Consider the following 23282-nt stretch of genomic DNA (forward strand, 5'->3'; position numbering starts at 1 on the left):
GGTTCGAACCCTATCTCAAATATCATTGGAATTGGGCTCTTCAGGTTGGTGGTTTGAGCTCCTTATGCCATATAGTAAGGCCGGAGACCGATTGAAAGGTTGCTCTGCGACTTTTGTACAAGGAGCTAGAGACTACTAGGGTTAGTCTGATGTAAACTACTTTGGATTTTTTTTTTGAGTACTACTGACTCTGTTACAATGTAGTATCTGTTCATAGCTACTTTCTCAACCTACTGAAGCATAAAGAGTCAACAGTTGCTTTATCTATATATATATATATATATATATATATTAAAACAGAAGTACTAGCTTTCCCGCTCATTTTAGTCCAAAAATTTTGAAATCGGTCAACATAATATTATATAATAATTACTTATCAGAAATTCTAGCCTTCCTTATCATTCCTTATTTATGGCTAAAATTGACAAAATATTCAAAATATGATTCCATTCCTTATTCTACACGGAAATTAATTTGAAATATTTTAGTCAATTCCATTCCTGTATGGATTCGTTATTTATGTACATATATTAACAAAATAGTCACACGGAAATAATAATTATTAAACAAAATTATAGTTATTATACCATGCAATTCAATTATTGTTCAAAATATTTTAATCTTGCGTATTATATATATATAAATATATATATATATATATATATATATATATATATATATATATATATATATATATATATATATATATATATATATATATATATATATATATATATATATATATATATATATATATATATATATATATATATTACTATATGATGTATATTATAGTATTCAAAAAAAATTATTATATTATGTTAATGTACGTAATTAAATTCCTCTCATGATAATATTCAAAAAAATAAAAATTCCAACAATCAAATTACTATATGATGTATATTGTAGTATTAAAAAAATATTACTATATTATGTTATTGTATGTAATTAAATTCCTCTCATGATAATATTAAAAAAATGAAAATTTCAACAATAAAATTACTATATGATGTATATTATAGTATTTAAAAAAATTACTATATTACTATATATATAGAATCATTGTTGCATGTCAAAAGTTCACCCAAAAAAAAATTGTTGCATGTCAATTTGTTTAATTCATCTAACTTTTAAAAATAACTACAATATTATTACTACTATATATAAATTTCTTCCTACATAATGTTGATTTTCAAAGTTTAAAAATGTGAAAGGCATAATATATCATTATTATGATTTTAGCTATCTACTAATAACAAATATAAGTATTACTACATTAATTTAAAAGTTTTGTAGTACAAATGCTGTGAACAAATTTTATAAAATATATATATGTATTATAATAATAACTATAATACACACACACACATATATATTGAATCATTGTTGCATGTCAAAAGTTCACCCAAATAAAAAAATTGTTGCATGTTAATTTGTTTACTTCATCTAACTTTTAAAAATAACTACAATATTATTACTACTATATATAAATTTCTTCCTACATAAATGATGTTGGTTTTCAAAGTTTAAAAATGTGAAAGGTTTAATATATCATTATTATGATTTTAGCTCTCTACTAATAACAAATATAAGTATTATTGCATTAATTTAAAAGTTTTATAGTTCAAATGCTGTGAACAAATTTTATAAAATACCATAAATTATAAAAATTTACAAATCTAAAATAATAGTTATTATTTAAATTTTATGAGCTCAAAACAAATAAATTACCTTAATAACATAACTGAAGAAAAACTAACATAAAAATTAACTAATTGAACTAACTTACATTTGCGGAGTTTGAAAAAAAAAATGTTATTGGGTAAATGTTTCACATTTAAATATAATTTTATTAAATTTATTGGAATTCACATATTTAAGAATGATGCATCATCTCGAGATCTATCAATTTAAAACGAAGAAGAATAAGAGATTTATTTTTTTGAATACAAGCTCAATCTCATGACCTCCCATACGGGAGAATCACTACATGTCATCTGAGCACAAGATGCATGACAAAAACAATAGGTAATAGAACTAAACGAAAAAGAGATAATAGAACTAAAAGAAATAAACTTTCAAATAAATTAGTTAAAAACATATCATAGATCTACAAATCTTGAACCGCAAAGTCTATTGTGAACCTATTATTTAAATAACGATCTAGAGATGTTTTGATTGTGCTACATTTACGGGTTGAGAAATATTTAGAAACAAAACTAAATGGTTTCTAGACATCTATTACTATTTATGATAACAAACAAAAGTTTAATGAAAAAACTTGTGTGTGACTGTCTCATGGTTTCAATCCGTGAGACGGGTTTGATCTTTAACTAACAAGGTCAAAGATCTGACCTATTAATCAAAGATCTGACCCGTTTAACGGATTAAGACCCGTGAGACGGTCTGACACAAGTGTTACTCAAAGTTTAAAATATCACCAAAGTAGATTTTGATACAAAACTCATATATCAATGTAAAATTTTAAAATAAGAATGATTTTTCATGCAAGGAAAAAAATTATATAAGATTTATCAATATCTATATAATAAAAAATTATCAATTTCTCTTTTTATCAATTTTTGTAGACATATTATATTTATAGTATTTTGAACAATATAAAAATATATATACATTTTTTTTTATAGAATTGTGATTATTGCCATAATTATACATGTTAATTACTACAATGAATATTTATTAAAAAATTATTTTAAAATATGTCTAAACTCATATTCTTAATTAAAAATTTAAAAATATTTAAAAATTTGTCTAAATATATAATATAGTTAGGGACTACATTAATCCATATAGATTTAAAAATTAAATTCTTTTAATTTGTAAATGTAATTTTCTTAATTATAATTAATAAAATATAAAATATAATTAAAAATAAAATTATAAAATTAACAAAATGTGTATTCATAAATATTTAAATTTATAAAAATGCATACATACATATACTTATGCATTATATTAATCATACAAAATAAAAATTCTATTTGTCAGTTTATAAGTTTAATTATTTTAATTATAATATATCAATATAAATTATAAATACAGAAATTATATTATAGAATTTACAGATATTCATATTAATAAATATTATTTGTATATACACTGTATTACACAATCACATATACAAAATTTAAATTTTACATTTTTTTAATTTCTAAGTATAATTTCTTAGTTATTATTCATATTGTTAGAATTATAATATATATGAAATAAGATTAGGAATAATTTAATTTAATAATGTAAATTTTTCTCTATAAATTTATATAAATATGTATATGATTAGAGATTATATTAATCACACAAAATTTTAATTTTGTATGTTATGATAATAGATACTTGACCAAATATACGAAAATTCAACTATATTATTAAAAAAAAAAAGTTGAATGATCATTTTCCGCCACCTTTTGTCTGCCTGCTAACTGCACTACTCATCATCATCATGATATGCCCATGTTAGTTAAGGAGTGTTGGTTGGTGAGTTAAGTGTAGATTTAGATAGAAAGTAATGCAGCAACTGCTCATAGTGCAGCTGCTGGGTATGGTAAATGCCATCATCATATCTAACGCTTAGTAATGATGATTTTGGGACAATATATATTAGGTAATATCAATTTCACAAATATATAACTCATCATCAGGCAGTTATTGCTAATTAGGCTGCTAATGTAATTACAACATCGTTTCAACTAATTAAGGTAGGGTTAGTTAATTACTGAAACTAGAGAGTATAAATTCCGTTTCACTTAATTAACTTGATCAAATTACTTTTTTTTTTTTAAATGATCAAAGTACTCTTAATTAAACACTTTTGTGCTTCAGTAGGTTGAGAAAGTAGCTATGAACAGATACTACAATGTAACAGAGTAGCCGCCGTTTTCCACCGCACCGGAGATGAAGGCGCAACTCCGACCAACCAAGGCCCAAAAAACTGCGATTAAAGTGCCCAGGTTTTTTTTTTGTTTTTTTTGTTTTTTTAAATGTTTCCACCGATTGTTCGCCGCCCAACGGCGGCGACTTCACAGGAGAGAGAGAGCCAATTCTTCGCCGCCCAACGGCGACGATTTCCCCGGAGAGGGAGGCGCACTGGCGACCATCCAGTTCTTCACGGTCACCGGCCTAAAGAACAACCAATAGGTTTCGTCCTTTTTTTTTTTAAATAGTATATATATATATATATATAAAATTTCAGGTGCGGCCGTGCTCTCCCGTGCGGTCGTGCGGTCACACACCACTCAATGTTAAGAAACACACCACAATGAAACACACCACAGTGCATAACATTGAGTGGTGTGAACCGCACGGTCGCACCTGATCATGACTATATATATATATATATATATATATATATATATATATATACACACACACACACACAAATTTATGCGGAAAAAATTTGTATATATTATTCAGAAACAAAATATACACATTCATATGCATAATATACACACTCATAAATTTTCAATAAGAACACATTGCATAACATATTCTGTAATAACTAGGCAGAGATAATTAGGCTCTGATACCAAATGTAGGAATATTGCACATAACAGTACTAACCTCCGGCCATAGTTGTTGCTTGTGAATCTGTTGTAGTGATCGTTGAGTAGGATTCTTGCAGAGTGTCTGCATAGTAGAATGCCTCCCACTTGGCTCAAATTCAATATAGATGGTGTAAAAAGTAGTAACTTGAGCAGTGAGGGACCCATGCTTATATAGCCTATAGGGCCATCATTATAGGCTTTGTAACAGTTGTAATGGTAACCGTTACATCTCACCACATAATGGCCATTGAAGGCCATTACTTGCATAAAAAATGTTACACGAGTAACATACAATCTTATCACAAATAGACTCCTCCTCCCACAAAGTCTCTTATAGACTTCTAGATAAGGTAGAGTGCCTTCAAGATATGGTATAATCTAAAAAAATGTGTAACTCTTTCCTATAAAAGCATAGGAAATCCCCCAAGTCACCCCATCACCCCCATCACCTTTTCCTCTCCCCAAAAATCCCTTCACATCACCTTTTTTCATTCCCAACACCCTTTTCAATTTTTCAAAATGTGGTCAACTCTTCCCCCACCCCCCCTTTTCCCCCTCTCTCCACCTATTTAATCCCCCATTCCCCCACTTTTTCAGCCACCACCACCCCACTCTAATCTAAAGTTTCTCTCAAGCTCTCCTCAAGCTCAAGTGCTCTCCTCCTACGTCCAAACCGAGTCCTACATCCTGAGCCCGGTTAGTTCCTCCCCCCTCTTCCTCCATATGGTCGGCTATGCTTGTATTTTTTTAGTTCCGGTACGTGATATTTTCTTCTTCTTTTTTTTCGACAGTGTTCTTGGCCGAGATGCTCCCTCTCCCCCCTTTCCTCCATTTTGATTTTCCTTGCATGCACTTTTCCTTCGATCTTGATGTTCAAGACTCCATAAGTGATAGTGAAATTTCTATGAATGGTGCTACCCCCGAGGGCGAGTACCCCCACCCCGACTCCGAGGTTCCGTTCATAAACTAGGACCCCGTGAATTCCCGTCCTCTCCAAATTATTGAGCCCGACACAAACATGAACATCCCCCGATCTACCCTCTCACAACTAGGACCCCGTCAATTAGAGAAGGCCCAAGAAATAATCAGACCGCCGGTAGACGTGGTAGCCCCCTCCTCGGGTGACAATGTGATCGAGCCCCCAGAGGGTCACTTCTTCGGTGTCCACACCCTCTCGCTTGTCCTACGACTTACGTTTTCCTCTTCACCCTTTCGTCTTGACCCTTCTCAATTATTACGATATTAGCCCGGGTTAATTGGTTCTGAACTCCCATTACATGTTGTTAGCTTTCATTCTACGGTGTTGTGAAATAAATGTCGCCCCCTACCTAGACCTCATCAACCACTTCTTCCATTTCATGTGCTCGTCCGCCCCCGTAAACAAGGGCTTCGTGGCTTTCTCGGCCCGTCCTCGTATGAAAGTCCTTCAAGACATAGTCTCATCCAACCACCATTGTAAACCTTCCTTTGTTTTCGTCTCCGTTGGGCCCCTACTTTCCTTTGTGTCCCCTTGGAACATCCGCTTTCGCAAGCACAAAACTCCTCGGGTATACCTTTCATTGTTGCATGATGCACGTTCCTTCGAGGGTCAGCCTCTGTACTCTATATAGAGCCACAGTCGTTGGTCCTGTCCAGTCGGAGAAGGCTGGTCGCCTTTTCCCGCAGTGGAGAAGGCGACCAAAATAACAAGTTTGAGGGCCTAATTGGAATTTTTTAAGTTAAAGGGCATAATTGCATAATTCTGTATAGTTTGAGGGCCTAATTATATTTATTTGCTTTGTTTGAACATTTAGGTACAATTTCTCTTGCTCAAAGTATTGTTTTGAGCTTTCACCATTTAAATGTGCAATGCTAATTGACAGCTATTGGATGGACCCTAAATGTCCCCAACTCGATTATTGCACAAGTTTTTTTTTTATGGATAACATCACCATTGGTTTAGTTGCCATTATTTTCGAGTTCAATATGCAATGCTTGCTAAAGCCAAAATGTACACCATTGGATCCTCTCTATGAACTTTGATGAGCTCTATGGTCTATGCCAAATATTAGATATAAGCTGAGTTGTAGAAGCAAAAACAACTTTCTACAATTGAAAAGAAGAAAAAGAGATTGGTGAAATGAACTATATATAGCGTCTCATTGATAGTAACAAATGTGAAATTGTCTTGTAATAAATGAGGCAAAACTTGAAGTGTTAGGTAAAGCAAACTAAAATATATTGCTGCATCTTAGCAGCCAATTTGAGTTAAAAAGTTCTAAAAAGTGCAATATGAAAACCATTAAGAACAAAGCGGAGTCTTCCACCCAAATTTAGTAACATTTGTTGCTGGAGTATGATTGTGCTCGTCAGAGGTAATACGAGTGAATAAGAGAAAGCTCATAGCAAAGGAAAATTGTGAACTATTTCATCGAGCTTTTGGAGGAAGATACACAAGGCTTATATACAAAGTTATTACGCGACAAAGGTGGTTGTAACAGACTGATTAATCAAATTACAATTAAGACTGTTTGGGATATTTGTTTGATGATTATTCGTAGTCCTCTTATCCTCAAATATTTGTTCTTTAAAAAAAAAAAAAGCAAGCTCGTTGAGAAATTTTTTAAAAAAAAATTCTGGTGCTTTTATCCTTTATTGTACACATTTTTTAAAATTTTGATTAATATAGTGCTACCTGAAAAACATTTATCTCAAAATGAAAAAAAAAGTATTAAAAAATCAAGTTAAACAGTTAATAGAATTACAACTAACTGCTATAATATGCTCTGATTCTAATCTACTATGAGGGATCAATGTTATGATAATGGTTCTAATATGAAATGAAAAATAACTCGTGGTTCAAAAAATATTACTTTGAATAGATCATTTTTTTTTCAATTCGCCTCGAGCCTATAAAATGTTTGCACCGGTCGAACAAATTTAATACCCAAGAATAGTAATTTGATAATTTAAAATTCCAATAGTATAATAGTCCAAGAATCACAAGGTTATACCCCTTCATCACCCATCAAATGAATTGTATGAAATCAAATTATGCTTGATAACAATAACAGCCTACTCCAACACCCCAAGTGATAAGTTTGATGCAAATTTAGATAAGTTTGAGGCACATTTCAATTAATCTTGTAGCGTAATCTGACTAAACATCTCATTATCCATGTTGAAAACTCATATCAACCTTTCATCACTAAGCCAGTCCCAGCTCATTTTGGCGTGTATTGTCCCATTGACAAAATCAAAATCAGGTATATAGATGTAACCAAATAATAATTATAGATCTCAACCGGTGAGGCTGTGTAGCCATTATTATACCGAACTTTCACCACCTTCAGATTATTCTCACTTGCGGTATTCAAGTATTCGTTTTTGAAAATCTTATTATTATTTTTTTTTTGTGAGAGTTTTTGAAAAATTTTATTGTTTTCCATTTAATATTAGAACCATTATCATAACATTAATCTGTCACAGTAGTTCAGAGCATATCAGGGTAGGATGAGCATATCAGAGCAATTAGTTGTAATTATATTAATTGTTTAACTTTTTCCTCACTTGGTATTCAAGTATTCGTTTTTGAAAATCTTATTGTTTTTCATTTAATATTAGAACTATTATCATAACATTACTCTCATAGTATATCAAAGCATATCAGGGTAGGATGAGCGTATCAGAGCAATTAGTTGTAATTATATTAATTGTTTAACTTTTTCCTCACTTGGTATTCAAGTATTTGTTTTTGAAAATCTTATTGTTTTTCATTTAATATTAGAACTATTATCATAACATTAATCTCTCATAGTAGATCAGAACATATCAGAGTAGAGCAATTAGTTGTAATTATATTAATTGTTCAAACTTTTTCTTTTTAATTCGAGATAAATGTTTCCTAATACTGGGGGTTCCACAATCTTACATTATCGCGGCAATAGTGTAGGTTGCAAAGAATCATTGAGGGTGAGACTGCAGTCGTCCTCAAGTAGGTAATATTCGGTAATTTCAGTGATGTGTTGTGGTTGGAAGAGTAGGAGGTTAGAAGAATTACCATTCTTATTATGGTGAAGGAGATGGAAGGAGATGAACTCCTTGCTGGTGATGATGTCGCGCCACAGTTTGGAAACCGCGATGAAACGAATAAGCGATTTGATTGGGAGCCAGAATTTCCATCAGCACATCGTTCGACGATCAACATTGTTTAAGCCGACGGATTTTAGGGCTGACTTCTCGGAGGTTTTTGTGGCTGGGCGGGGGTGGAGATGGGACCTGCAGGATTCGAACAAACGGCCTAAGTCAACGATTTCGGTTCCGTTTCAATAAAAGTCCTACGCTCTATCACTTCAGCTAAGGAATACAAATCAGCTTTGATGAGAGTAGAGGGAAAAGTAGCGTAACATGCATAAACGTGTCATTCAGTGATAACAATTACACAAACTAGTATGCCCACTCCGGACTGAGTATAAATCTAATGTTATTTTTTTTGGTGAGAGGGAGGGGCCTGGGCCCCAAAGAGCCGTCGGCGAAGCTTTGAGAGTCACGAGCCAGTATGTCGCTCATCCCTTCTGGAGGATCCTCAAGGATGACAGTGTCCTTCGGAGATTCTTGGCCTAGATTGGCTAAAAGACTCTATCACTTCAGCTAAGGATTACAAATCAGCTTTGATGAGAGTAGAGGGAAAAGTAGCGTAACATGCATAAACGTGTCATTCAGTGATAACAATTACACAAACTAGTATGCCCACTCCGGACTGAGTATAAATCTAATGTTATTTTTTTTGGTGAGAGGGAGGGGCCTGGGCCCCAAAGAGCCGTCGGCGAAGCTTTGAGAGTCACGAGCCAGTATGTCGCTCATCCCTTCTGGAGGATCCTCAAGGATGACAGTGTCCTTCGGAGATTCTTGGCCTAGATTGGCTAAAAGGCTCTATCACTTCAGCTAAGGAATACAAATCAGCTTTGATGAGAGTAGAGGGAAAAGTAGCGTAACATGCATAAACGTGTCATTCAGTGATAACAATTACACAAACTAGTATGCCCACTCCGGACTGAGTATAAATCTAATGTTATTTTTTTTGGTGAGAGGGAGGGGCCTGGGCCCCAAAGAGCCGTCGGCGAAGCTTTGAGAGTCACGAGCCAGTATGTCGCTCATCCCTTCTGGAGGATCCTCAAGGATGACAGTGTCCTTCGGAGATTCTTGGCCTAGATTGGCTAAAAGACTCTATCACTTCAGCTAAGGAATACAAATCAGCTTTGATGAGAGTAGAGGGAAAAGTAACGTAACATGCATAAACGTGTCATTCAGTGATAACAATTACAGAAACTAGTATGCCCACCCCGGACTGAGTATAAATCTAATGTTATTTTTTCTGGTGAGAGGGAGGGGCCTGGGCCCCAAAGATTAGCGCCGTCGGCGAAGCTTTGAGAGTCACGAGCCAGTATGTCGCTCATTCTGGAGGATCCTCAAGGATGACAGTGTCCTTCGGAGATTCTTGGCCTAGATTGGCTAAAAGACTCTATCATTTCAGCTAATGAATACAAATCAGTGATGAGAGTAACATGCATAAACGTGTCATTCAGTGATAACAATTACACAAACTAGTATACCCACCCAGGACTGAGTATAAATCTAATGTTATTTTTTTTTGTGAGAGGGAGGGGCCTGGCCCCAAAGATTAGCGCCGTCGGCCAAGCTTTGAGAGTCACGAGCCAGTATGTCGCTCATCCCTTCTAAGCTTTGAGAGTCACGAGCCAGTATGTCGCTCATCCCTTCTGGAGGATCCTCAAGGATGACAGTGTCGTCGCTCATCCCTTCTGGAGGATCCTCAAGGATGACAGTGTCCTTCGGAGATTCTTGGCCTAGATTGGCTAAAAGACTCTATCACTTCAGCTAAGGAATACAAATCAGCTTTGATGAGAGTAGAGGGGAAAGTAACGTAACATGCATAAACGTGTCATTCAGTGATAACAAAAGTAACGTAACATGCATAAACGTGTCATTCAGTGATAACAATTACAGAAACTAGTATGCCCACCCCGGACTGAGTATAAATCTAATGTTATTTTTTTTGGTGAGAGAGGGGCTTGGGCCCCAAAGATTAGCGCCGTCAGCGAAGATTTGAGAGTCACGAGCCCGTATGTCGCTCATCCCTGGAGGATCCTCAAGGATGACAGTGTCCTTCGGAGATTCTTAGTCTAGATTGGCTAAAAGATCGGCACACTGGTTGCCTTCCCGCATCACATGAGTAATTTTGAACTCATGGAAATGCTCTATGATTGATTTGCAATAAGCTAGTAACGTGTTAGCAGTCGTTGAGGGAGAGACATGGCTAGACAGGGCTTGTATCGCCGCCTCGGAGTCGGTTTCCACGATGAGGTTCCTAACTCCACGATCTTTTGCAATGACAAGCCCTTACCGAATACACCAAATTTCTGCTATGAAGCTATTCGTGTTCCCAATATTAGTGATAAAGCCAGTAATCCAGGCCCCCTGGTTGTCGCGGATCAGGCCTCCCGCGCTAGCGAGACCAGTGCTCTTTCTCATGGCGCCATCGGTGTTCAATTTGACGAACCCAGTTGGAAGAGGTAAACGCCACCCAAACCTGATTGGCCACCATGGGCCCCTTTCGAGTAAGGAGAAGGTGTTGTGCCTCCAAAGCGTCACAGGTTGCTCGCCTTACGATTTCCACAGCCGGAGTAAGGAGGTTGTTGAAGATTAAATTGTTCCTTGCCATCCAGATATTCCACAGCATGTAAGGGAAAAGTAGATTCCAGCTGATGCCCGCTGCCGTCGTTTGATTGCTAGTACAGGCATGTTTCATCCAGGAACGATCGGGAGATGAAAGCTCGAAATAAAATCTGTAGGAGGTGAAGAGAGGTCCCATCAGGTCCTCACCGCAATGGCGGCAGAGATGAGGTCCCATCAGGTCCTCACCGCAATGGCGGCAGAGATGGTCGATGGTTTCTTCCGAGTCATCGCAAGTCACGCAGGTGGTCACGCCAGTAAGCCCACGCTGATTCCTTTCCACATGGGTGAGGAGTCCGTTTCTAGTGATTTTCCAGAGAAAGAGTTTAACCCTTACAATGTGAACAAGATTTAACTGAGATAATAAATGTCAGTAATAAAATATCACGACTAAAATATATAATAAGAACTCCACCCACATTTTTCCACAAATATATAATCTAATGTTATATTATTAAAAAGTATTAATATTATAAAATTTAATTTCAAATATAAGCTACCTGTGAAACATGAGACTTTTCTATTTAGAGCAAATACCAATTTTGGTCCCACGAGTATTGACAAAATGAATATTTTGGTCGAAATGTTTAATTATTACCGATTTTCATCCACGCCTATTATTTTAATACCATTTGTCATTCACAACTATTATTTTAGTGCCAAAACTAATCGCGCTCTAATTATCTCTCCGTTTATGACAACGTTGAAATCTAAAATTTTTAAAGGTATTTTAGTCATTTTCAACTTAAGATCCCAATTTAAGCATGAATAAATAAATTTAAGTTCTAAAATCGATCCTAATTCACAATTCTCCTCATCCTACCGTGAATTGAGATTGATCTAAAAAGTTAAAATTCTTTTATTCATGCTCAAATTGAGATTTTAATTTAAGAAGCCTTCATAATTTCATATATTGGCATATCTTAAATAAAATGGTGAGAGGGGTGATAAATATTGAAACTATGACGTTGTAATGAAAATTGATGGTAAAACAATAATGTAAGAATTAAACATGACCAAAACTGTTTTGGGAATGAAGGAAAAACATTGCAAAGCTGATAATGTGAGTAAAGGATAAAATAAAAGAAATTGTAACGGAGAGTTTACTTTTATTAAAAGCCAATTAAATAGTAAGGCAAATGAATTAATGACAAAATTGCTTAGAGCTACAATAATTATACCATCACTGAACCCAAAAGAAAAACAAAATTATGCTCTAAGAACAATAACATTGCTGCATTTTGGGCTCCTTCCCAAGGGAGCAAAAGAATCTTTTTGTGTTTGCAGTGCCTTATGAATTGTGCCAAAGAAACTGTGATGCAATATTGGGAGTGATGGTATCGCCCTATTCAAATCTTTATGCCCATGAATTCACTGTCGAATTACCAAATGGCCAGACAAAGTTCATCACTGACTGGGGAATGGGAATCAGTGTTCAGTAGTAGTGGCGGTGGACAAGCACAGGCTGCACAGCTAGTCTCTTGATTCTGCCCTCCCAAGACAGTAAAGAAAGTCACAGCTAATCTCTTGAGGACCGCATAAGCTCAAACCACTGCATTTTTTGAGATGATAAGAAGGACTTGAATGAATTACCATACACTCAACTGTACTAAACAGAAGAAGAGGACAAGCAATTTTGCATTACTAACCTGTCTCAACAAATCGGCTAGTGTCCTAGGAAGGGATTCTATGTTCCTTAAGACCAAGTAGTATGGAAAGGGGAATGATTCCATATACTTGGATAACTTCACACTTCCTTCTTTAAAATCATAATCGACATCCTGGAATATTATCAAGATTTTCATTAAACCACCAAAATACTCGAAAATACCAAATCAAAGATAAACTAAAGCTATAGTTGCACTTATTCAATAACCAAGAACACGAGTAAACAGATACCTGGATGTCCATGATGGGCACTTCAGGGCTATCCAGCACCAAAAATACAACTAAGCGTTTTTTATTCAAGAGGTCTCTGACACGAGGCTTCAATTTTTCCTGTAGAAGATAGTAGGAATATGTTTTATAGTTCGACCAATAACATGAGAGATATGAATTGCAATTTCTGCTCACTCATAGAGAACCAGTTAAATTCAAAGTAAGAGATACCTTCTCATGAAATCGACCATCTGCTATTATCAAAACGAGTTGCTGGAGGGGATTATCTCCAGTTGGTAGCCGTGAAGCAGCATCAAGCATATCATTCAAGTATTTTAATAGATCAACCATTGGTTTATGTGCTATTGTGTTTTCTTGCATAAATGTAAAACTTGAGATCATCTGCTCCATAAAAGAAAATGTCAAACAGTTGAACAGAGACAAGAAGATGAAACAGATCTACATCAGTTTACAGTTTGTATATCTATTTCTCTACACCAATTGCTCATAAACAGATATACTGACCTTAATCCCAGCATCTCCACTAAATTGCTGATCAAAATCATGCAACAACTGAATATTCCCCTCTTCCCCAAAGCTTGCAACAGCCAGTTTTCCCACTTCCAACTGAGACATTGCACGGCAGACAGTCACCAAAGCTTCAATAGCAATGTGCCCACAATGAGATTCAGACATACTCCGGGAATCATCCACAGCAATGACAACTTGGTAATCACGTTTGTTTGGCCGAGTACGACGTAGCCAAATCTTATCTTTCCGATAATGACTTGCAATATATGGAATTACCTGGTACATACAATACCATGTTAAAAATGATCCCAACCATTAACATAAAGGCAGAATGTTAAAAAAACATACCTTTTTCATATTAATTCTTTTGCCTGTCCTGTAATCTCCCTGGAGCTTGCTAGCCAAAGTAGGCTCCATTATCAAACGTAACTGCTCAGCTAACTCCTGTGATAGCCTTGTTGTGAGGAGTTCATATCTTTTCCAAAGAGCAGCAGCAACATTCAAGTCACCAGTAGTCCCTTCAAGGTTCCAGGCCTTACCCAAGTTCTCATCATTCACAGAGAGATTGCTGACTTGATTTATATCCTCACTTAAATAATTTCTCTTCACAGAAACTAAATTCAATGATGAACTACTGGGACCATCATCATAACCCTTATCCTCTTGAGCAGACGGTTCAATTTGTTTTTCTGTTTCCAACTTCTCCAATTGCATTTCTATATCATTGCTGAAATTCGAAGCAGAACTAACAATAGGTTGGGGTTGAAGTTGGAGCTTATCAAGCTCCATTTCACTAGCATAATCTTTTTTCTCGTCAGTTCCAGCATTCTCTTCAACATCATTTCCACTTGCATTTCTGTCAACCTGGTCAGTCATCGCAGGCCCTATTGCTTGAGCTGTTCCCTTGTCAAATTCCACAGTATACCCATATTCCTCTGCATCCATATCTACCAAGTCATCGGTACTCTGTATGTTATCCTCAAGATCAACAGAGATCTTTACTCTTTCTTTCCATCCATCAAGTGCATCTCCAACATTACGACAGGGATTTGGCTGATTCTTATTAATTGATGAATTAACAAGAGGAAATGGAGTTTCAGGTCTATTACCACTTAACTTATCGCCCATGGATGACCCAGCCACCATGATATCTTGATCAGCATTAGAGCCCCCACCGGGAGCAAGGTTATGCTCAAGTCCACCTCTATTAGACCATTCTGCCTCTTCCATAGAATTTTCCAAGTTTTCAGGACCACCGTCATCTCTAGGCTCTGGTAGATCTAGTGCACTTTGACCATTCTGCTCAGACTGACCAGCAACATGGGAAGCCTTGGGCTGAACTGCGTCTTTCCTAGGCTCCAGTGGTTCCTTGTTCATGTTACTCTCATGATCGCTGTCCTCTTGAACTTCCCCAGACTCTTCATCCAAACGTTTGTGATCCATCTCTTCCAAAGTTTCATCCATTGGATCAGTTGGTTCCTCATTCTCACTTTTCGTAGAGAGATCTACATTGTTATCATCTTCATCCATGAGGTCGGTACCTTCAGATGGATCCAAAGCTCCATCATTTTCTGGACCTTGATCTGGCTCGTCAAGTTTCAACCCTGTAGGATCTGTGCATGCATCCTGTTCTTCTAAATCCATGTCTTCCGTTTCATTGAGGCTTTCTTCATTCCCATTTTCATCAGGTTGTTTTCCAAGTGCCCCAGGATCGGCTCCTTCCTTTTCATCATCAATAGCAGCAGAGTCATCTTTAGCTTGGAGTTCCCGTTCATCTCCTTTATCTTTTACTGCTTGCCCTGGCTCATACTTCTCATCGACGCTATCATTATTTTCGTCTTCTTCCCTGTCCCAAAGTTTTTCATCAACTTTTTCACTTTGATTACCAGTTTCCCCAACAGCAGATTCCACTTGCTCATTCTCCTCATTACCATCTCCATCATCAACAGAATCTTCGCTGACGCTGTATGTATCAGCTGCAAAATCTTCTTCCATCTCAATGCCCTTATCTTTTACATTTGACATGTCACCTAAAGAATTCTGTTGTTCATTTGGCTGCAACACAGCATAGATACTTTTAGATAAGTTCTGTTGTAATACCAGAGGTAAATGAAAATGGATATACGGAAAACAAATGCAAGCAATAAATTTTGTCAATTCATACTTCTTTGGAAGGCTCAAGGAGTTGATCTTCATCAGTTATCTGATCACTAACATCATTACATCCAGTGCCATCACCCATACCCGTACCACTTGCATCCCGAGTTTCATCCTGGCTGGACTCATTGATTTGGTCTTCTTTAGTGCCAAATCCCTTGGAAAATAGTAAACCAAAAACCTCTGCTAGAACATGGGTCATCACACATACCTGTTTCGATAATGATGCAGAAAGACAAAAATGATTAGGATACACAATCAAATCAAATGAAACCCTCCAAGAAAACAAAACAAACATACCATCCTGTGCATGACCAGAAAATGGTGCAGAAGACCTTCCCCAAAAGCCAGGATAGCATTTGACAAGGAATAAAGATGTTTCAGATGTGTTTTGATGAGAGAAGATAAACGTGGATTTCTTCTGTCATAAATATACAATATTTTTCCCTGCACAAATCATATTGATGAGAAAGGTAATAACAGTGTTAAACATCGAAACAAGAGAAATCTATTAACAAGAAAATGTTAGCAGAACTCACAGCTAGACAGACAGTCTCAAGTAATCTATCACTAATCACGTCCAGCTGCAGTTTTGCTATATTTGACTGCAAGAGTGCTTTCCACATATTAATATTCAGCTTATCAGGGAGATCATTCCCTAGTGAACCCATAGCATGAAGAGCATGCATAATACATTTGCAGGTCTCCATCAAGGACAAACCAAACTGAACTTCAACTTCAGTGATATTTTCTAAATGACAATCGGAATCAACTTCATTTTCTGAAGAACCATAACCAGGACTGAACTGTGAAGCCATGAAGTTGGCCTGAAAATTGCAAAGCTTCTATTTAGATTTCAATGTTGATAGCATTGCAACAATATCTTACAATCACAACCCCATCAGACATCAGTGTTGAAATCAGTACTTTAATATGTACAAGTAACATATTCCGATACCTTGTCAAATATATCACTGAAATGTCCAAGCAGGGTATCTTCAACCGCTGCTCCATCCACATTTTGCCCACGGAAGGTGTGGAGGTCATTCTCAAATGTTTTTATCAATTCAAAGTTTTGATTTAACATCTTCTCCAAGTGTTCTGTAATGCCACAAGGATGCAATGGGGTTCCTCCTCTGGTTGTGGTTGTAACTCTATCAACTCCAAGAAGGACATCATCCAGCAAATTCTGTTTTACAGTGACATTAAACAAATGTTAGGGTTTCAACACTATATTGATCCATATAGATGATATCCACGTATAAAGAGGCAGATTTGTTCAACAAGATCATAAAAAATAAATTCATACAAATATTACCTTAGTTTTTTGAATATTTGGAAAGTATTTTCCAATGAAAAGAAGAATTTTCATTGCTGAATGTTTGACACTTGTGCAAGTGCTCAAATGGTTATCCACTACTGTCTGTAAAAATAGACGCTCCTCATGCAACAGAACACATAAGCTATCAAAGAGTTGCTGCAAGTTTAAAAAGATGTGTATTAGGAATTTATAATAAAAGCAATAGGCAACAGAATTTATATCTACAACTGTAAGCCCACCTTTTGTTGCCACAAGCAAGTAAAAGATTTGTACTGATTTTGGGCCAAACAAAGATCAGTATTCTCAGTTGAAGCAAAAGGGAAGGAGCATGAGAACATGTTAACTAAAGGTAAACGACATTCCTTAAAATGTCTAAGTTGCCTTGCAAAATCATAGACATCCCCACGCTGCTCTTGTTGAATAGTCAAAAGATGGTCAATAAACGATCCTGACCTCTCAACCTGCATTGTAACAATAGAAGAGACCCCCCATTAGCCTGTAGTTACTGTACAAGAAAAGAAAAGAAATTTTTGAAGAAAATATGTGAATGCAGGTTCACGTCGATTTCTGGTTCTGACTGTTCCAAATGATTGAAAACAGCAAACTCTCTAGACAAACTGAGAGTTCCCAAAAGACCACTTTAACTCCAACAAAATTGTGGACTGCTTATATTCTACTATAAGTGAATCATACAAAAAGAGCTCAATCAACAACCAACTACCTGTTCCAGAGTGAAATCCTTATGGAAGTTTAAGCTGATACTCTGCAAAAGTTTCATTGATTTGATGCTCTTGAAGTAGTACTGATTAGCTGATTTCCATTCAGAGTTCAAATCTTCAGAAGAAGATCCCTGAAGCTCTCCCAAAATATGATTTTCAACATTCCCAGAGGAAAGACCAGTTTTTGTCAAGAGCAGGTGCGGCACTTCATAGGATGGCTGAAGAAGCCAACAAATTGATGCATTGGCTTCCCCTTGGCCCTATGGCACATGAAAACAGCAAAAGAAAAGCCAAAACATAAACACACACAGGATCACAAGAACATAGGTTTTAGGAATAAGCATTCACTAGAGCAAGGCATAGATATTACTACTAGTATGTATACTATACCGTTTTGAATGTTGATCTGTGCTTAAATAAACCACACGCTTCCAAGACCTTTAGTAAATCTGAGAAAACTCTTCTTCTTCCAAACTTCTTTCCATCATCCTTCCATATCTCAGCACAACCAATTACAGTTCTACAGATTTCATCAATAGTATGCCACAGTTGATTCCAATCACCAAAGCATGATATCTGTGAACACTGAGATGGTAGACCATCCTTGAGGATTCTTCCAACTTCTGCATCATTAAAGCTTGAAATTTAATTTCAGGTAATCAAAATAGGAATTGGCAATTGGATATTTTACCATATGCTGTGTGTGTGTGTCAAAACTATATTAGAATTACCTTCCAAATTTCTCTGACAGGAAATATCAGAGAAATCAACTTCAGTTGTTTTGCTGAAGTGAAAATCATGAGAAACAGACTCAACTTCCTTCCACCAAACAGCCACGTAAGGAGAGCTGAAGCAGTAAGAAAGTCAGTAAATACGGAATAAATTGACCCAAACATATCATAAGCTGAAATGAAGCTACCTGTCCTTTATGAACTGAATCTGCTCACATAGTGCATTAAGAATGTTCCTACTCTTATCATAGAAGCCAACTGAGAATTGTGTGTCTTCAACGGTTTGGCAATTTATTGAACTTCCTGTCACTTCTTGGTTGATGAAAAACATAACAGATTGTTGAAATAAATCCTGCATGAATACATCAGCAAATTTAAAATACTGAGACATTCAAAGCAGTAATAAGTTGACATTCAAAAAAAAGTGTAATAAGTTAGATGTAGATAAAGATGTATAATGGCATCTGATATGGCTCAATATTCTCTATATGAGGTGATTAAGATCAAGGAAACAAACAAAAAAACTAGAATTCTAAATCGAGCATGCAGATGTAACCGAATATGGGGGAAAAAAACAAGTGAATGTTGTGATATAAGTTATGATACTGGAAAGTCTAATCTTCTATTGAAGGTGTATCAAGACAATAGAGAAAAAACATTGTAAGCTTTAAATAGATTTTAACCAAAGCAATATTCTTGAACGGATAACGAGACTCACAGTAAATTTCTGTATGAGTTTTTTGAGTTTCTGCCGAGTTCTCCTGAAGCTCTCTATGGCTGTATAATCCTCAACACGTTCCCATCGGCACAGCTTCACAAGATCTTTTAGTTCCTTTTCAACATTCTTTCTAGATACATCCATGTGGTCCAAAATCCTTGGTGGACAAATAAGAAGGCAGAAATAAAGACAAGAAAAGACCAGGAACATCAGTTTTATTATTACCAATCTAGAAAACACCAGGCAGTTCAGTGTGGAACATTATGGATAAGAGGGAACTCACTTTGGCAAGAATTGCACATAATATCCAAAACTATTGTAGAGAACTTCCACAATCTTCTCATGACTGAAAAAGTCCAAAATACATTGGTATACACATCTTTTAAAAAAAGATAAATCTGAGGAAAGTGAAATAGTACTAGTACTGACTGTTTAAAATATGCAAAATATATATAGTTTTTACACCATACTATTCCCAAGTTGCATTACCTTGATTGAGAATCCCTGCTTATACAATTACTGAAGTGTCCATGAAAAGCAACAAGCAGTTGAAGACGCCTTCTAAACTCACCAATGCAGGACATTTGAAGAAACTCCTCCAAACTGGATGAAGGTTTAGTGCGAAATACAAAATTGTAGTGAAGAAAATTAATTGAATTGCCAAGCAACAATTTAATCAATAGATGTAATAGGTAAAATGGCACAAAGAATGTGCATGCCTTTTTATCATGTCTGGAGTATATGCATTACTTGGCTGAAGTACTGAATACAATGGAAACCATAACTGCATTCAAAGAAAACAATAGACCACTAGTCTAATTATTTTACACAAAATAGAGTAAATAACTATGGAGTAGAGATTTTATCAACAGTATGACAGCAATAAGATATTAAAAAAGCAGTGACTGCAAATACTACCTTTGCAGCATTAATCTCAAATTGAGATTGAACTTCATCAAGCAAAGCAGGCCAAGATTCAAACTCCAGCTTATGCCATGAGGATACTAGAGCGAAAATAGGTTTCATTTGATCTATGAGCCAACCAATAAAAGGGAGCGTTAGTTAGAAATTTAGTAGTGCATGATGAAGAGCTAATGAACCGGGAAATTATGATTGTTTACCAGACAATGGAAACTTGGCAACTGTCTGACACAACATGTGGACTCTATTGATCAAGAAATGCAAGCCAGACAGGGCCTTCGAAAGGAAAGAGAGAATTAAACATAAAAAAAACAGTGATTTTGAATATTGAATAATGGGGTTCATAAGTCTAAATTGAAAATATTTAAAATTCATAATAAATTATTAGAAGACAATGTACCTTGGCCAGAGGAGCACTTAGAGGAATAGCCAAGATCATGTCAATGACTTCAACTATCTTCTGTAGGGCAGGATGGTCATCCCATTCATTTAAAAGCATAAGAATTTTCTCTTTAAGAGAAGTTACAGGATCCACCATAGTAGCCATAGTGGGCGCATTTGAATCCTAAAGTGGGAGATGAAGTACAGAGAAATGAGAAGCCACATCCTAACTGATAAATAAAAAATTAAATATACTGATATACATAACCTGAATTTAACAAAAAAAAATAAAGTAAGCAACTTAACAACCTTATAAAAGTTGTACGCATGTGCTGATTTACGAGGAGAAATGACCATATGTTCATGCTCCAAACATAGGCGAAGCAAGTGCTCTGGCACAACCTTAGCATCTAACCATGAGCACAAAAGACCATCCAAATCTGCAGAAAGCACAAATAGTAAAATATTATTCAACAATAACTTAAAAGAAAATATAAAGTCCAATAGCTCTGATACCAATCACCTTTTGTCATTCTTACACCCAGTGAATATGACTCGATGAAAGTAGAAAATCGATCTGCATCAAATACATGAATATTTCCAGGCTGCAATAGACAGGATAATAAACTCATAATTATTGGTATACAAAAAAATTATAAATACAAAGAGAATACTATATATTTTTCCTGGAGTGCAATATAAACTGCAGCATAAAAGCTTGAAAATCACACTAGAGTGCTGCCTCTGCTCCAGACACAAGACTTACATTTTCAACAAGATCAGTTGAACCAAATATTTGATTGTGAATGTTGATCATGTCATTTATAATGGATTCTTCAACAGAGTTCCAATCATCCTCTGGAGTGTCACATTCCGTGTTAGTTTTTGCCTATAATGAAAGGAAGCAAATTAGATATTTCAAATAAATGGTTAGGAAGAGTAAGGGACAGAAACAAGGCTCTCAAAAGACCCATTACACTGTCAGAGAGCTCATCCCCAGAGAACATTTCCTTCCAATCTGAAAAATTCTCATTTGAAACAGCACTTTCTAAATTGGATATATCGCTATCGATGATATTTTCAATCTTCAGAGCACGTGATCGGAACGTAACTAGTTGATCATTATTCTCTTCTTTCATTCTCAGATGAAGCTTCATGTCCATCCAACGCCTTGAAAAATTATCAAATATCTTCTCCAAAAGCTGGAAGGTAATAAACAGGCATTTCATATCATCAAAAAAATTCACCATAACAATAACTCACCAAGGATTATACTCACTGTAAATGATGAATTATCCATAAAGCGTGCATCGGCAGCAGAATGCATTACTCGAACTAGAATATTGTGATAAAGAGAAGCAGAGACCTGTTTAGAACATAAAAACCTTTAATACCTACTTACATGAATGACAGCAAGAATAAATAATAAGATGAATACATGTTGCTTCACAGTGAATCTATGAAATTAAACTGAAGAATCACAAACCATTCCATCAGTAATGCCATCGTTTTTGGAAGTAACAAGATTCTCAAGCAAATGCAAGTCCATAGAGTTGACATTTGTAGGCAGCTCAATATCATTCCAAGAAAGCTTGTACTGCGTACTGTCACCCTTGACAGAAGCAAATTTTGGTGCACATCCACCAGGAAATCTCATGAAAGAATATATTGACCCCTTCCATAGAGCACAAAGAGTCAAAAAATAGCAGACATTAAATCGAATAAATGTAAACAAAAAGTACTAGTCTTCAAGTTACCAGAACTGAATCCATTTCTTGTTTCCCCAGTTCCTCCACTAACTTTCTACCTAAAGCACTTGAAAAGACCAGAGACAAGCCTAATTTCATTTCATATACTGATATCTGAATTGGTTGAACTATATCAATGTAATCAGCATATTCATTTGACAGTCGCTCAATAAAACTTGAAGAGGTCTCCTGCAAAACATAAAGTTGACTCAGTTTTATGCAAATTTTAAAGCATAAGACAAAATAAAAGCATCACAATTATCAGAGCATACTAAGAGAGAATAAATAAAGTTCAGCAAGCAATTATCTTAATCAACAAATGTTACCTGCCAATTTCGGAGTTGACCAGATCTCTCCTCTGAATGCATACTTTTTGCATCTGTAATCAAGCTAGCAAATTTCTGAACCACTCTGAGAAAGACGTCACATTCATCTTTCAAGTTCTTGAAATTCCCAGGATAAAGCCTATATACAATCTGTGGCAGATGAGGTACATAGTTAGATATAGATACAATGTGTGCATTTAATCCAGCAGGAAATAATCAAAAGAATTGATAATGCCAAATGAAAATATATAGATTTCTTCTTCTAAAGCTAAGCATTTCTGATTTTCTGCCCAAAAAACACCATCATTACATGACGAACATATCTGACCAGATAAAACATGCTATTACACAAATGCACATAGTTAGATATAGATACACTGTGCAATTTAATCCAATCAGTAGGAAATAATCAAACGAATCGATAATGCTAAATGAAAATATATAGATTACTTCTCATAAAGCTAAGCATTTCTGATTTTCTGCCCAAAAAACGTTATCTCTACATGACCACCATATCTGACCAGATAATACCATTTGGGGGGGGGGGGGGGGGAGGAAGA

The 23282-nt window shown here is 35.6% G+C and overlaps 1 protein-coding gene across 1 annotated transcript in view; it reads right to left on the reverse strand.

The window, feature by feature from the left end:
• Positions 1 to 12371: 12371 nt before the first annotated feature.
• Positions 12372 to 23282, reverse strand: part of LOC115996545 (midasin) — a 34112-nt gene continuing 23201 nt past the window's right edge. The window contains exons 46-76 of the mRNA XM_031235815.1: positions 22723 to 22872; positions 22406 to 22585; positions 22135 to 22323; positions 21928 to 22014; positions 21626 to 21850; positions 21415 to 21537; positions 21172 to 21253; positions 20958 to 21088; positions 20668 to 20832; positions 20468 to 20543; positions 20265 to 20377; positions 20066 to 20130; positions 19836 to 19949; positions 19630 to 19692; positions 19347 to 19503; positions 18817 to 18980; positions 18629 to 18744; positions 18288 to 18520; positions 17900 to 18157; positions 17418 to 17639; positions 17176 to 17334; positions 16816 to 17046; positions 16397 to 16684; positions 16158 to 16304; positions 15865 to 16068; positions 14049 to 15755; positions 13695 to 13976; positions 13401 to 13571; positions 13191 to 13289; positions 12941 to 13072; positions 12372 to 12843 (exon numbers count right to left, since the gene is read on the reverse strand). Coding sequence (XP_031091675.1) covers positions 12811 to 12843; positions 12941 to 13072; positions 13191 to 13289; positions 13401 to 13571; positions 13695 to 13976; positions 14049 to 15755; positions 15865 to 16068; positions 16158 to 16304; positions 16397 to 16684; positions 16816 to 17046; positions 17176 to 17334; positions 17418 to 17639; positions 17900 to 18157; positions 18288 to 18520; positions 18629 to 18744; positions 18817 to 18980; positions 19347 to 19503; positions 19630 to 19692; positions 19836 to 19949; positions 20066 to 20130; positions 20265 to 20377; positions 20468 to 20543; positions 20668 to 20832; positions 20958 to 21088; positions 21172 to 21253; positions 21415 to 21537; positions 21626 to 21850; positions 21928 to 22014; positions 22135 to 22323; positions 22406 to 22585; positions 22723 to 22872 — 6366 coding nt within the window. The 3' untranslated portion in view covers positions 12372 to 12810. The remainder of the gene's footprint in view (positions 12844 to 12940; positions 13073 to 13190; positions 13290 to 13400; positions 13572 to 13694; positions 13977 to 14048; positions 15756 to 15864; positions 16069 to 16157; positions 16305 to 16396; positions 16685 to 16815; positions 17047 to 17175; positions 17335 to 17417; positions 17640 to 17899; positions 18158 to 18287; positions 18521 to 18628; positions 18745 to 18816; positions 18981 to 19346; positions 19504 to 19629; positions 19693 to 19835; positions 19950 to 20065; positions 20131 to 20264; positions 20378 to 20467; positions 20544 to 20667; positions 20833 to 20957; positions 21089 to 21171; positions 21254 to 21414; positions 21538 to 21625; positions 21851 to 21927; positions 22015 to 22134; positions 22324 to 22405; positions 22586 to 22722; positions 22873 to 23282) is intronic.

The sequence above is a fragment of the Ipomoea triloba genome, chromosome 11 (assembly GCF_003576645.1).
Source record: "Ipomoea triloba cultivar NCNSP0323 chromosome 11, ASM357664v1".
Taxonomy (NCBI): Eukaryota; Viridiplantae; Streptophyta; class Magnoliopsida; order Solanales; family Convolvulaceae; genus Ipomoea; species Ipomoea triloba.